Source organism: Schistocerca serialis, chromosome 5 (assembly GCF_023864345.2).
Source record: "Schistocerca serialis cubense isolate TAMUIC-IGC-003099 chromosome 5, iqSchSeri2.2, whole genome shotgun sequence".
NCBI classification, from domain to species: domain Eukaryota; kingdom Metazoa; phylum Arthropoda; class Insecta; order Orthoptera; family Acrididae; genus Schistocerca; species Schistocerca serialis.
In genome coordinates, this window is record NC_064642.1 from 830,583,563 (window position 1) to 830,598,508 (window position 14,946).

At 39.6% G+C, this 14,946-nt stretch overlaps 1 protein-coding gene across 2 annotated transcripts in view; it reads left to right on the forward strand.

The window, feature by feature from the left end:
• The window catches only part of LOC126480701 (histone-lysine N-methyltransferase, H3 lysine-79 specific), a 206,108-nt gene extending 202,973 nt beyond the window's left edge, over positions 1-3,135 (forward strand). For both annotated transcript variants that reach the window (XM_050103945.1, XM_050103946.1), the window contains one exon: positions 1,350-3,135. In XM_050103945.1, the coding sequence (XP_049959902.1) occupies positions 1,350-1,372 (23 nt within the window). In that variant the 3' untranslated portion in view covers positions 1,373-3,135. The remainder of the gene's footprint in view (positions 1-1,349) is intronic.
• The last annotated feature ends 11,811 nt before the right edge of the window (positions 3,136-14,946 follow it).

Below are 14,946 nucleotides of genomic sequence, written 5' to 3' on the forward strand. Positions count from 1 at the left end.
CCATGCAAAATTCCATTTTTTATATTATTTATTTATTTATTGTCATTTGCTCACATCAGTGTAAATGGCTGCAGAGCATGGTTCCTGGGACCTTACCCTGTATCATCATACAGCTGATTTCAAAAAGTCTATCCCACCACTGGGGACCTCTCCTTGTCAGTTTATTATTTCTAACTAAAGGACCAAAGTAAAGCCTGTTTACTTGAAGGTTAGCGTGACAACTCCCAAATGGCACTGTCAGTTGGTAGGCCGTTTGCACGAGGGGCAGCTACAGATGTTTTTTTACGATGACGGGACTTGTAACTGGAAGACACAGACAGCTGGCTGTTACCTTCTATTAGGTTATCACTGTGGTTCATCATGACACTTGTTGGAGCATTTATTTGCAATAAACAAGATCAAAGAAGAAATTGACTTAAGGTTATGGATGACTGTTCTATCCTCCATGGAAAACTTTGAGTTCCTGGGAAAGGACCTAGGGAAGGAGGGTGAGGCCAGATAAGGGTAAGATATTTGTGGAAGGCAGCCAGGAGTTTGTTTAGGTGGAAATGTGGGAGGGTCACAGCTGAAGAGAGGTGTAAACTGGGAGAGATTAGATTCAGTGTTGCCTTTTGTTCAAAGAAGTGGTTGGGAGAGAGAGGAGAGAGGAAAAAGAGAGAGAGAGAGAGAGAGAGAGAGAGAGAGAGAGAGAGAGAGAGAGAACAACAATCCACTTTATGGATCATGAGGAGGATAGTAGGTTTCGGATGAGCCCAGCATGACTGAGTTGGGGTGAACCAAGGAGTCAAGTAACAGACACTGCATCATCAAACGTGAGATTAATCATCAAACCTAAAGGATTCAGCCGGGAGTTGGAACTGTCTGAGACAGTTTTTATTTATTTATTTATTTATTTGTTGTTGTTGTAGTTAAAGGTTTTCGGCATAGCATTTTGTTAGTCCTAGTTACCTCTGTCTGACCATTATTCAGTGTTTTCTTCTGTTTAATATAACTGCATTGACAAAAGATAAAAGAGAATTTAAGAATGCTAATGAAGATCTGACTTTCATGCTACTGTAAAAAAAGTAGTCTTGTTTTTACTGTTATGTCACCTATTCTACTTTTAAAATAAGTGTAATGTCACAATTTCTGAAGATATCTGAAGGTAACTTCCTGGCAGCTGAAAACTGTGTGCCAGACCGAGACTGAAACTCGGGACCTTCGAGTCTCGGTCCGGCACACAGTTTTAATCAGCCAGGAAGTTTCATATCAGCGCACACTCTGCTGCGGAGTGAAAATCTCATTCTGGAAATATCTGAAGGTATTTAGAATGTATCTTGATAGTGCATTGTTTGTGGTTGTTGTTACAGGTTCATCACACCATCTTACGTGAAGCGGGTTATCGTTGTTTTGTGCCAGTCAGCCAAGTCACTGCCAACTGTGTACTGCCACTCTAAACTATTTGTTGTATAGTGATTTATACGTCGAATGTATTCTTTGTCCTGTACAAGCAAGTAATCCTCATATTTCTTGCTCAAAACTTGAGTACCAGAGCATGTAATATTCTGCATAACTGTTGGTTCTGTTAACTGCCTTTTAATTTTGTTAAGCCAGTTTTAAGAATTTTGTGATCACAGTATTTGTTATTGACTCAGTGTTTATAATTACTTTATCCAAATAATCTGGGTGGAGCAACTAATTATGTTATATAATACGTCAGTGTTCAGCAGTATTTTTACTGCTCTGGTTAAAAGTTGACTGTGTGCTTCCACACATTTTATTGACTGCCACATCATTATTTATTAAACATTTAAAGAATGAAGACCTAATTCTGTAAGATGATGGACTTCATAACAAATAATGTTAAGTTTTTGTTCTGTTGTGTATAAGGGCACTGACTTTTAAAGTGAAAATTCTTTAATTTAAAAGGATGCTTGTTTGGTTTTAGATTTGATAAGTTGTATAGTAGATAGAAATGTTAGCAGGGCAAAAGATTTTTTTCAGTGGTAAAGACGGAACTGTGCCCTGGAGGGTATGTAGAATATAGTTGTAATATATGTCAATTTATTTCCCATTCCTAAGTGTTTGATATGTTATAATGTGATATTGTTATATTTCATTTTTATGTACAATAACGTAATTTTGAAAGTTTTAAATTTAATGTCTGTGTGCCTGTGATGAACATGGAAGTTATTTTTTAACAAACTGTGGTTGTTAATATAAGATGACCAAACAAAATGAGACATTGGTGAGTCTGTGAATGGAGTGATAAATATATATGTATATATTATATATATATTTAAGAGAAATTGCTTTTCTTTGACAAATTGCAGTGAGCTAATTTATTGATAAGTGATCAGATAAAATAAGATGCCCTGATAATGCATTGTTAAAAATCACTGCCATTTTATGCCCATTTTAATAGCTAGGCACTGCCACATGATTGTGTTCAAGTGAAGACAGAGTGATCTCGTTTGATAGAGACAGTGTATGTACACTTTTTCTGTGCATGGTTGTTCATTTTTAAATACATATAAATTGTAGATAACGGTTCCTTTTCATTGTTTTATAATACTTACGTAGTATCAACCAGTTTATAGCTACAATAAACCAAAAATTTTTAAGATAATGGTAGGCTCAGTAAAGTATAAGTGCAAAATAAAATTAAGAAGCTTGTTCATTTCTGGTACATAATTTTTGGAAATATTCTCCAGTGTGTCAATAATATTTATAATATTTGAAGTTTTATTCTTTTGTGTTGTAAATAAGTATTTTAACATAAATAACGTTAAAAAGCTATTTAAAAAATAGCAGAGGAAGTTTGAAAAAGTACCCCATTCCACCGATGAAACAAAAAAAATTAATCCCTATTTGTCTGCCTGTATTTTCATTTGTTTTATATCTTTATAAGTACTCATTAATTTATATGTGTGTTCACTTTGTACATGCAGTTATTTTCATGGTGTATTTTACATTTCTGTTCATTGCTTTGTTGCATGACAGCAAGCAAATCAAGTGTATTAATGTTGTTTCAAAGTTTGGTTTTGTAGATAGCAGTAGCTTACATAAGCTTGTACACATAATATGATGCCGAATGTTCAATAAACTGTTTTATTAATGTACTGAATGAAATTAAATGAGAGTTTAATAACCTTCCATTTGACGTTTCCTTTTAGGAAATGTAGTCGTAATATTTTCAATGTGTTTTTTAAACCGGTTCATGTTTGTAAGAATGGTGGGTGCTTTTTATACTTCAAATTACTCATGTCATCCTTCAAATAGTCAAATGACAAACTTATTGTAGAATAAAAATAAGTTAATGGTTTTATTTGCATTTTTGCTCACTACTCCTGTGCTAAACAAACATCTTAATTATGTACCTTGATGGCTATAAACTGAGAGAAGGGAGAATATTAGATTTTGGAAAAATCACTTTCTACACACTGCCACTAAATGCACTGAATGAACATAACTCATTGCTCACTGAATTTTATATGTAGAAGACTGTCAACATCATTTGAAAAAAGAACACATTGAGAGTAAATTTTGCTTTATGATTGAATAACTGCTTGAAGCAGTTCTTATTTTTTGGCTGCTTTCCTTTTATTACTTCTGTCTAGATAATATCATTTCATTGATGGAGTTGATACACCTTTTACGATGTAAAATGTATAGAGATGTAGGTGAGAAATGAATTGAATATTGACAGGTATAGTTACATAATATACATTGTCTCGGAGTTGTATAAGATAAATGTAAAATCCTGGATGAAATGAACAACCTTGAACGTTGCCTCACCATCATTCCCTAAATCCCTCAACATGAAAACTAATCTTACACCGGCAGAAAGAACCGCAGTCCACCATCTAAAAACTGACCCCGACATTATAATCCTACCTGCTGATGAAGGCTCCACCACTGTTATTTTGAACCGCAAGGGTTACTTGGCAGAAGGACTCTGCCAGCCGTCGGACACTTCCACCTACAAATCTTGTTGCAATGACCCCATTCCAGAAATGCAGCAGGATCCCCAGTCACTCTTCATATCCTTACACCCATCCCAGAACCTCTCCCCACAGTCCATCTCTCTGGTCATCCCTAACACGCCCCACACTCCTACCTTCTACATGGTTCCTAAAGTCCATAAACCCAACCACCCAGGACAGCCCATTGTGGCTGGTTACTGTGCCCCAGTGAGAGAATCTCTGCTCTCGTAGACCAACACCTTCAACCTATTACCTGGAACCTACCCTCCTATGTGAAAGACACCAACCATTTCCTCCACCGACTCTCCACAATTCCTGTCCCTTTACCACACAGTGCCCTGCTCGTTGCTATTGTTCTACATCTACATCTACATTGATACTCCGCAAGCCACCCAACGGTGTGTGGCGGAGGGCACTTTACGTGCCACTGTCATTACCTCCCTTTCCTGTTCCAGTCGCGTATGGTTCGCGGGAAGAACGACTGTCTGAAAGCCTCCGTGCGCGCTCTAATCTCTCTAATTTTACATTCGTGATCTCCTCGGGAAGTATAAGTAGGGGGAAGCAATATATCCGATACGTCATACAGAAACGCACCCTCTCGAAACCTGGCGAGCAAGCTACACCGCGATGCAGAGCGCCTGTCTTGCAGAGTCTGCCACTTGAGTTTATTAAACATCTCCGTAACGCTATCACGGTTACCAAATAACCCAGTGACGAAACGCGCCGCTCTTCTTTGGATCTTCTCTATCTCCTCCGTCAACCCGACCTGGTACGGATCCCCACACTGATGAGCAATACTCAAGTATAGGTCGAACGAGTGTTTTGTAAGCCACCTCCTTTGTTGATGGACTACATTTTCTAAGCACTCTCCCAATGAATCTCAACCTGGTACCCGCCTTACCAACAATTAGTTTTATATGATCATTCCACTTCAAATCGTTCCGTACGCATACTCCCAGATATTTTACAGAAGTAACTGCTACCAGTGTTTGTTCCGCTATCATATAATCATATTGTTGCCACCTCCCTTTTACACTAATGCCCGTGGCCTTATCACTATTGAACACTACCATTCCCAACATCCAATGGATTCCTAACCAACCACCCCCTTCCTAGCTGCCATGACCAACTACATACTCACCCACAATTACTTCTCTTCTGAAGGCATTACCTACATATAAATCCGGTGTACAGCTATGGGCAACCGCATGGCACCATCCTATGCCAACCTATTCGAGGGCCATCTGGAGGATCCTTCCTAAACACCCCCAAAATCCTAAACCCCTCACATGGTTCAGATTCACTGGTGACTTGTTTGCGATCTGGATCGATTGTGAGGACACACTATCCACATTCCTCCAGAAGCTCAAAAACTTCTCCCCCATTTGCTTCATCTGGCCCTACTCAACCCAAAAAGACACCTTCCTAGATATTGATCTCCACCTCAGAGATGGTTACATCTGCACTCCATCCATATCAAACCCATTAGCCACCAGCAATACCTCCACTTTGACCGCTGTCACCTGTTCCATACCGAGAAGTCCTTTCCACACAGCCTAGCCACCTGTGGTCGTCACATCTGGAGTGACGAGCAGTCCCTCTCAAAATATACTGAGGGCTCTCACTGAAGCCTTCACTGACCGTAATTAACCTCCCAGCCTTATATAAAACAAACCTCCCATGCCTGGTCTTTCTAGTCTCCCACCACCTCCCAAAGTCCCACCATCTGGGCACAAAAGAGCATTCCCCTCAGATCTAATTACCACCCAGGACTGGACAAACTGAATTACATTCTCCACCAGGGTTTCGACTACCTCTCGTCGTGCCCTGAAATGCCAAATGTCCTGCCCACTATCCTTCCCACAGTGGTATTCCGCCATCCACCGAACCGACACAATATACTCGTCCATCCCTACATAACCCCTGCTCCCAACCCCCTTACCTCATGGCTCATACCCCTGTAATACGCCTAAATGCAAGATCTGTCCCATACACCCTCCCCCATCTGGTTATGAACGTCACCTATATCCCATCAAAGGCAGGGCTACCTGTGAAACTAGTCATGTGATCTACAAGCTAAGCTGCAACCACTGCAGAATTCTACGTGAACAAGACAACTAACAAGCTGTCCGTGTGCATGAATCGCCACCGACAAACTTTGGCCAAGAAACAAGTGGCCCACCCTAGTGCTGAGCTCGCTGCCAAACATGACATCCTTCGTTTCAATGACTGCTTCACAGCCTATACCATATGGATCCTTCCCACCAGCACCAGCTTTCCTGAATTGCGGAGCTGGGAACTTTCCCTGCAATATATCCTCTGTTCCCATAACCCTCCTGGCCTCATCCTTCGTTAGTCACTGTCCTCAGTCATCCAGCCCCTTCCCTGTTCCCGTTCCAGCACCACACAGCACTCATTCCACCATCGCACCCAGTCTCTCTACTTCTCTCCCTTACCTCGCCCCCCCCCCCCCCCCTCCCCTCCACCTATTGACTGTCCACTTCAGTCCGTCACCCCTACTCTACTATCCCTGCCCCAGCCTCCTCCTTACCCCCACCCAGTCGCCACTCCCATCATGTTCTGGTGCTGCTGCCCCAGTGTGAGGGACTGGATTTGTATGCAGAAGGAATCCATTAAATTTTTATGCATCAGTCCTCAAAGAACTCTCTCTCTGTGAATGGAGAAATATAAACTGTTTGAGCAACAAAATAATTTTAAGTAAATTTAATGCCATAAATAATTTACCTGCAAAGAAATTTGTAACAGGTATGTAAAGAGACCAGCCAATTAATTTACATTTTGCAGAACAAATGTTTTACCCTGATATGTTTCACTAGTAACTTTCTATTGCAGTTCAAAAACACTGTGTTTTAGCCGATCCAAGGTAAGTCATCAACTGTTGTCTGGTAAAATTGTCTTTAAAGTGGGTAAACCTCTTCTTGGCCTCATAGGATACTAATTGTGCGTCTCCACTACACTGTTTGGACAGGGTGTATACGGGGACAAGGAAAAAAAAATTCCCGGATATCCCGTTTAAAAAATACGCTTTTTCCCGGGCGAAAATACACGTTTTCTGTGCCAAGTGACAGTAGATTTTCCCTCGAAACTGTAAAACTTATCAATTCTTTGAATGGTTAACGTTTTATACAATCGCGTAGAACTTCCCGGAAAAAAAAGAACGGGCAGAGAAGTTTTGGAGAGACTTTTAATTTAAAAAAAAATATAAATAAAAGGAGAGAAGTGTTGGAAAGACCTTTGATTTGCAGCAACATATACGTTGCATATTTTCGTATTACGAAAGTATAAATTCGAATTGCACCAAACACAGCGCGTCAGTTTGCGGAGCGTTGAAACCGAGCTTGCGATGTCCTTTTGTAAGCGAGTCATATCTCAAGCCACGAGATCTCTTCAGCCGATGACAGCAGCTATTCAGAGCATAGGACACGTGTTATAGTCAGCCAATAGCAAGATCACTGGTTAAATAGCGCGAACACGCAAGAGGAAAAGTTAACGGTTTACATTAATGTACACAGTACCGTATATCTACAATAAAAGCTAAGCTTTCACATATAATATTAGTCTCTAAGTTTAACACGCTACAACAGAAGCTTAGCTTTCACATGTAATTTTGATCTTTTTTGCGTGTGTTATACTTTAAGATACAGCACACAGATGTGCCAGTAAATTTAATATTATGAGATAAATGTCTCGGCTTGAAATTCTTGTAAGTGGCTGGTCCTCAAACTGTTCAGTCTCGAACGCTCTGTGATTTAGATATCCATCCCATTTTCTCACACGTAACATAATTCATCTTGCGTAAAAAGAAATTTACTTTGAAAGTAACGCTTTTCTAACCACCGTTCGCAATACTATCCGAAGACTGTTAGTAATAGGTTCGATTTACCAGTTTCCAGAGAGCGCCAGAAAACAGGCATTATTGTGCGTGTGCAACTGCAGTGGTGTAGGAAGCCCGTATGTTCGTGTGTTTAAAGCACTAAAAGAGCTTACATTACACCATAAAAGAAACAGGGCATCAGAGGATACTCCAAAGAGCATAGGAATTTCGTAAACCATACTAAAACGCATAATTCGGCTTGAAGTGCGAATTGGCTTTTTCCAGATTCACAATGAAGTAGTCCCATCTGATATTAAGCTTTTCAGTGTGGTTTTTGGGATGTAAATTTTCTTGGAGTACCAGTACTCTACGATCTCATTTTTGGTTCTTTATTATGGCATAATGCCATATATGGCAGAAGATGATAACGTGCACTTGAACTTCAGCGGAAAGTTGGAACTAGCCAATACTGTAGAATGAAACACTTCGTTTCAAATAAAATTATTGCCTCAGCGGAAAGATTAATAAAGACAAATTTCTTTAGCAAACTTGCAAAAAAAACTTATCTGTTCTGCAAGGCGATTAATGCTTGACTGCTACTAACTTGGAAATAAAATAAAATCTGAAATTAATAATATATTTTTGCCCTCCATAATTATGTGAATGTATTTTAATTCACTTGATAGCTCCCCGCCACAGGAATCCGTTTTGTTTTCATTTGACTTTGGAGCTGTACACGAAGAGAAGCAGCGAAATCACTTAATGTAAACACGCGTCACGTGGAGGTTAACCCCCTCCCCACAACAACTCAGACAACTCTGTGCAAGCGTGAATCAGACAGCCAAACTTCAAGTAGCGGAAGAAGGTACTGCTTATACGCGAGTCAAATGCGCATGCGCAACAGACCGCTGGCAATTGGTCAAACGAACCTAATGTGAACAGTTGGGACGTCATGCTCATAGCAAGCAGTTTATTGTTACGAAGAATTAGTCTGCGCCCTGAAGAGGGGCAGCAGCCTTTTCAGTAGTTGCAAGGGCAACAGTCTGGATGATTGACTGATCTGGCCTTGTAACAATAACCAAAACGGCCTTGCTGTGCTGGTACTGCGAACGGCTGAAAGCAAGGGGAAACTACAGCCGTAATTTTTCCCGAGGGCATGCAGCTTTACTGTATGATTACATGATGATGGCGTCCTCTTGGGTAAAATATTCCGGAGGTAAAATAGTCCCCCATTCGGATCTCCGGGCGGGGACTACTCAAGAGGATGTCGTTATCAGGAGAAAGAAAACTGGCGTTCTACGGATCGGAGCGTGGAATGTCAGATCCCTTAATCGGGCAGGTAGGTTAGAAAATTTAAAAAGGGAAATGGATAGGTTGAAGTTAGATATAGTGGGAATTAGTGAAGTTCGGTGGCAGGAGGAACAAGAGTTCTGGTCAGGTGACTACAGGGTTATAAACACAAAATCAAATAGGGGTAATGCAGGAGTAGGTTTAATAATGAATAGGAAAATAGGAATGCGGGTAAGCTACTACAAACAGCATAGTGAACGCATTATTGTGGCCAAGATAGATACGAAGCCCACACCTACTACAGTAGTACAAGTTTATATGCCAACTAGCTCTGCAGATGACGAAGAAATTGAAGAAATGTATGATGAAATAAAAGAAATTATTCAGATTGTGAAGGGAGACGAAAATTTAATAGTCATGGGTGACTGGAATTCGAGTGTAGGAAAAGGGAGAGAAGGAAACATAGTAGGTGAATATGGATTGGGGGACAGAAATGAAAGAGGAAGCCGGCTGGTAGAATTTTGCACAGAGCACAACATAATCATAACTAACACTTGGTTTAAGAATCATGAAAGAAGGTTGTATACATGGAAGAACCCTGGAGATACTAAAAGGTATCAGATAGATTATATAATGGTAAGACAGAGATTTAGGAACCAGGTTTTAAATTGTAAGACATTTCCAGGGGCAGATGTGGACTCTGACCACAATCTATTGGTTATGACCTGTAGATTAAAACTGAAGAAACTGCAAAAAGGTGGGAATTTAAGGAGATGGGACCTGGATAAACTAAAAGAACCAGAGGTTGTACAGAGATTCAGGGAGAGCATAAGGGAGCAATTGACAGGAATGGGGGAAATAAATACAGTAGAAGAAGAATGGGTAGCTTTGAGGGATGAAGTAGTGAAGGCAGCAGAGGATCAAGTAGGTAAAAAGACGAGGGCTAGTAGAAATCCTTGGGTAACAGAAGAAATATTGAATTTAATTGATGAAAGGAGAAAATATAAAAATGCAGTAAGTGAAACAGGCAAAAAGGAATACAAACGTCTCAAAAATGAGATCGACAGGAAGTGCAAAATGGCTAAGCAGGGATGGCTAGAGGACAAATGTAAGGATGTAGAGGCTTGTCTCACTAGGGGCAAGATAGATACTGCCTACAGGAAAATTAAAGAGACCTTTGGAGATAAGAGAACGACTTGTATGAATATCAAGAGCTCGGATGGAAACCCAGTTCTAAGCAAAGAAGGGAAAGCAGAAAGGTGGAAGGAGTATATAGAGGGTCTATACAAGGGCGATGTACTTGAGGACAATATTATGGAAATGGAAGAGGATGTAGATGAAGATGAAATGGGAGATACGATACTGCGTGAAGAGTTTGACAGAGCACTGAAAGACCTGAGTCGAAACAAGGCCCCCGGAGTAGACAATATTCCATTGGAACTACTGACGGCCGTGGGAGAGCCAGTCCTGACAAAACTCTACCAGCTGGTGAGCAAGATGTATGAAATAGGCGAAATACCCTCAGACTTCAAGAAGAATATAATAATTCCAATCCCAAAGAAAGCAGGTGTTGACAGATGTGAAAATTACCGAACTATCAGCTTAATAAGTCACAGCTGCAAAATACTAACACGAATTCTCTACTGACGAATGGAAAAACTAGTAGAAGCCAACCTCGGGGAAGATCAGTTTGGATTCCGTAGAAACACTGGAACACGTGAGGCAATACTGACCTTACGACTTATCTTAGAAGAAAGATTAAGGAAAGGCAAACCTACGTTTCTAGCATTTGTAGACTTAGAGAAAGCTTTTGACAATGTTGACTGGAATACTCTCTTTCAAATTCTGAAGGTGTCAGGGGTAAAATACAGGGAGCGAAAGGCTATTTACAATTTGTACAGAAACCAGATGGCAGTTATAAGAGTCGAGGGACATGAAAGGGAAGCAGTGGTTGGGAAAGGAGTGAGACAGGGTTGTAGCCTCTCCCCGATGTTGTTCAATCTGTATATTGAGCAAGCAGTAAAGGAAACAAAAGAAAAATTCGGAGTAGGTATTAAAATTCATGGAGAAGAAATAAAAACTTTGAGGTTCGCCGATGACATTGTAATTCTGTCAGAGACAGCAAAGGACTTGGAAGAGCAGTTGAATGGAATGGACAGTGTCTTGAAAGGAGGATATAAGATGAACGTCAACAAAAGCAAAACAAGGATAATGGAATGTAGTCTAATTAAGTCGGGTGATGCTGAGGGAATTAGATTAGGAAATGAGGCACTTAAAGTAGTTAAGGAGTTTTGCTATTTGGGGAGCAAAATAACTGATGATGGTCGAAGTAGAGAGGATATAAAATGTAGGCTGGCAATGGCAAGGAAAGCGTTTCTCAAGAAGAGAAATTTGTTAACATCCAGTATTGATTTAAGTGTCAGGAAGTCATTTCTGAAAGTATTCGTATGGAGTGTAGCCATGTATGGAAGTGAAACATGGACGATAAATAGTTTGGACAAGAAGAGAATAGAAGCTTTCGAAATGTGGTGCTATAGAAGAATGCTGAAGATTAGATGGGTAGATCACATAACTAATGAGGAAGTATTGAATAGGATTGGGGAGAAGAGAAGTTTGTGGCACAACTTGACCAGAAGAAGGGATCGGTTGGTAGGACATGTTCTGAGGCATCAAGGGATCACCAATTTAGTATTGGAGGGCAGCGTGGAGGGTAAAAATCGTAGAGGGAGACCAAGAGATGAATACACCAAGCAGATTCAGAAGGATGTAGGTTGCAGTAGGTACTGGGAGATGAAAAAGCTTGCACAGGATAGAGTAGCATGGAGAGCTGCATCAAACCAGTCTCAGGACTGAAGACCACAACAACAACAATACGGCCTTTGACATATTTTTGCTATTTGCAAACGCTTGTGCGTGCACGGTTTTTTGTTGTTGTAAATTGCACATTTCCTTTGTCACTAAAGTTTTATTTTTTTCCCTCTCGTTTATATTTTATTGCTGCAGTATCATTCTACAGTAGCAGGATACAATAACATTCTTTGCTAGAGAATCTGTTCTGCAGCCAAAATTAAAAAAAAAAATTAACTGAAAGCTAAAACAATGAAAAATTCCTGGAATTCCGAAATTCCCGGGTTTTTCCCGGTTTCCTCACGGATGAAAAAATTCCCGGGTTTTTCCCGGTTGTCCCGGGTCGTATACACACTGTTGGAGATATGTTCGGGAAGGTTGGTACATATACCATCTAAAATTTCTGCAGTTTCACAAATAAAGGTATGTTCTGGATTGTTTTTAAAACATTTTTACCAACTCTCATTTTCTTATCACAAAAACAGAACTGCCCGTTTCAGGATGTGTATGCCCCAGGACAACTGGGATTTGTTAAAATTCTGGGAATTTTCCTTTGTTTTTGTCTTCAGTTAAATTTTTGTAATTCTGACTGGTAAAAATTGATACTCTATCATAGAATTTTACTGTAGGTCGCTACTGCAGCAATAAAATATAAACGAAAGAAAAAATAAAACTTAAGTTGCAAAGGCAATGCGTCATTTACAACAAAACACAGGCATCTGCCAACAGCAAAATGTGTCTAAGGCTTTAGAATGAAGACTATGTAATACGTCATAACAACTAGCTGCTTCCATTGATCGTGACATCACAATTGTTTAGTGTGGGTTCATTTGTGCTGTTGACAGTGGGCGCATGCACAATCGCGATTGAGTCACATATGAGAAGTACCTTCTCATGATTCTGGCTACTTGGAAGTGTGGCTTTTTAGCTGTATTGCCAGTAGCAACAAGCAGGCAGATGTTACCCATCAAAACTTTTGTGACACACTCAAGCTGTCAGAATAAGGGGTGCACAGAACAGTCTGAGTTGCAGGGGAGAGGGGCAGCCTCCATGTGACTTGTGTTTACACTAAGTGATTTTTGTTTCCTTTTAGTTTCAAGCTCTTATATCAAATGAAACTGAAACAGTTTTTTGTTTGCCAGGTGGTATCAAGTGAAATAAAATACAGTCACATAATTATAGAAGGCTAAACTAAATTATTAGTTTGTTTTCTCATTTTATTTTACTTTCACATTTTTGGCAGAACAATGAAATTATTTTTGTCGCTGTGCTAAAGAAATTTTGCTTTTATTAATCTTTTCTACTGAGGCAGTCAATTTATTTGAAATGAAGTGTTTCATTCCACAATATTGATTAGTTTCAACTGTTCGCTGAATTTCAAGTGCATGTTTTCATCTTCTGGCACGTATGGCGTTATGCCATAATTACAAACCAAACATGAGATAATATAGTATTGGTACTCGAAGAAAATTTACATACTGAAAACCCCACTGAGAAACTTAATGTAAGGTTGGGCTCTACTTGATTGTGAATCTGGACACACGAATGTGCATCTTCAGCTGAATTATGCATTTTAGTATGGTTTACAAAATTCCGGTGCTCTTGGAGTAGCCTCTGATGTCCAGTTTCTTTTATGATGTAATATCTCTTAATCCTCTATACGTATGAACGTACAGGCTTGCTTTGTCATTGCAGTAATGCCTGTTTGTCCGCTGCTGAAACGAACCTGTTTCTAACAAAGTACCGGAAAATATTGTGAATAGTGGTTTGAAAAGTATTAATTTCAAAATAAATTTACTTTTACACAAGGTGAATTATGTTACGTGTGAGAATGTTGGATGAATTTGTTATATCACAGTGTGTTTGATTCTCCTTTAAAACTTAACACTTTGAGGACTAGCTACTTAGAAGAATTTCAAAGCCAGAAGGACAGGCATTGTCATCATTTAAAATTGTATTTGCACTTTTGTGTGCTGTATCTTAAAGTATAACACATGCCAAAAAGACCAGTATTACATGTGAAAGCTTAAATTCTGATATAGCTGTGTGCATTAATTTAAACCAGTAACTTCTCCTATTCGTGTGTTCGCTCTGCTTAACAGTGATGTTGCTATTTTCTGACTACATCAAATTTTCTGTGTTCTTCCGATATTGGCTGGTGAGATCATGTAACACGAGCTGTGGTTGGTTTACAAAAGTGCATCACAATCTCAATTTCAATGCTTCGGCAACTAATCTGCTGTGGGTGGTAGAATTCGGATTTACACTTTCGTAATATGAAAATATGCAGTGTTCATGTTACTGCACATCAAAGTTCTTTCCCAAATGCCCCTCCCTCCCCCCCCCCCCCCCCTCCACCCCCATTAAAGTGCCGGGAAGTTTGAAGCCAGTGTATAAAACCGTTAACCATTCAGAGGATTCATAAGTTTGACAGTCCCGAGGAAAAGTATACTGTCACTTAACATGGAAAAGTTTATTTTCACTGGTGTATTTTTAACCAAGAAAAATTGGGGAATTTTTTCCTAATCTGTGTATACACCATGTTTTAGTACATCTGGTCAGTTTAAACTGAGGCAACATTTCCAAATGTTTGGTGTAGTAAATCAATACTAACTCATATGGGACTGTCAAATACTACTGGTATGAAGGCTTAGTTGCTTTAAAAAACACTCTCTTGAACAAATCCTCTGTAACACACACAACTTGTCAAAAGCCTGAAAATAAGCACAAGCTGTTTCCACTATGCTGTTCCATTTCATAGGCAAGGAAAGTAAAATTAAATGTTTTTGGAAGTACAACTTTAAGAACAGAACAGTTACCAATCATGCAAATTGGGCATCAGTTTCAAAGAACAATAAGTAAAATCATGAAAAAAAAGGAGAGATGAGGGAGTGAAGAGCTTTTTGTCAGTTGATTCTGCTCTTCTGAAAAGAGAGAGGAGGCAGTGAATACTGTGTGTCCTTTTTAGGAATCCAATTAAAATACTTTCAGTAAACTTGTGTACTCATT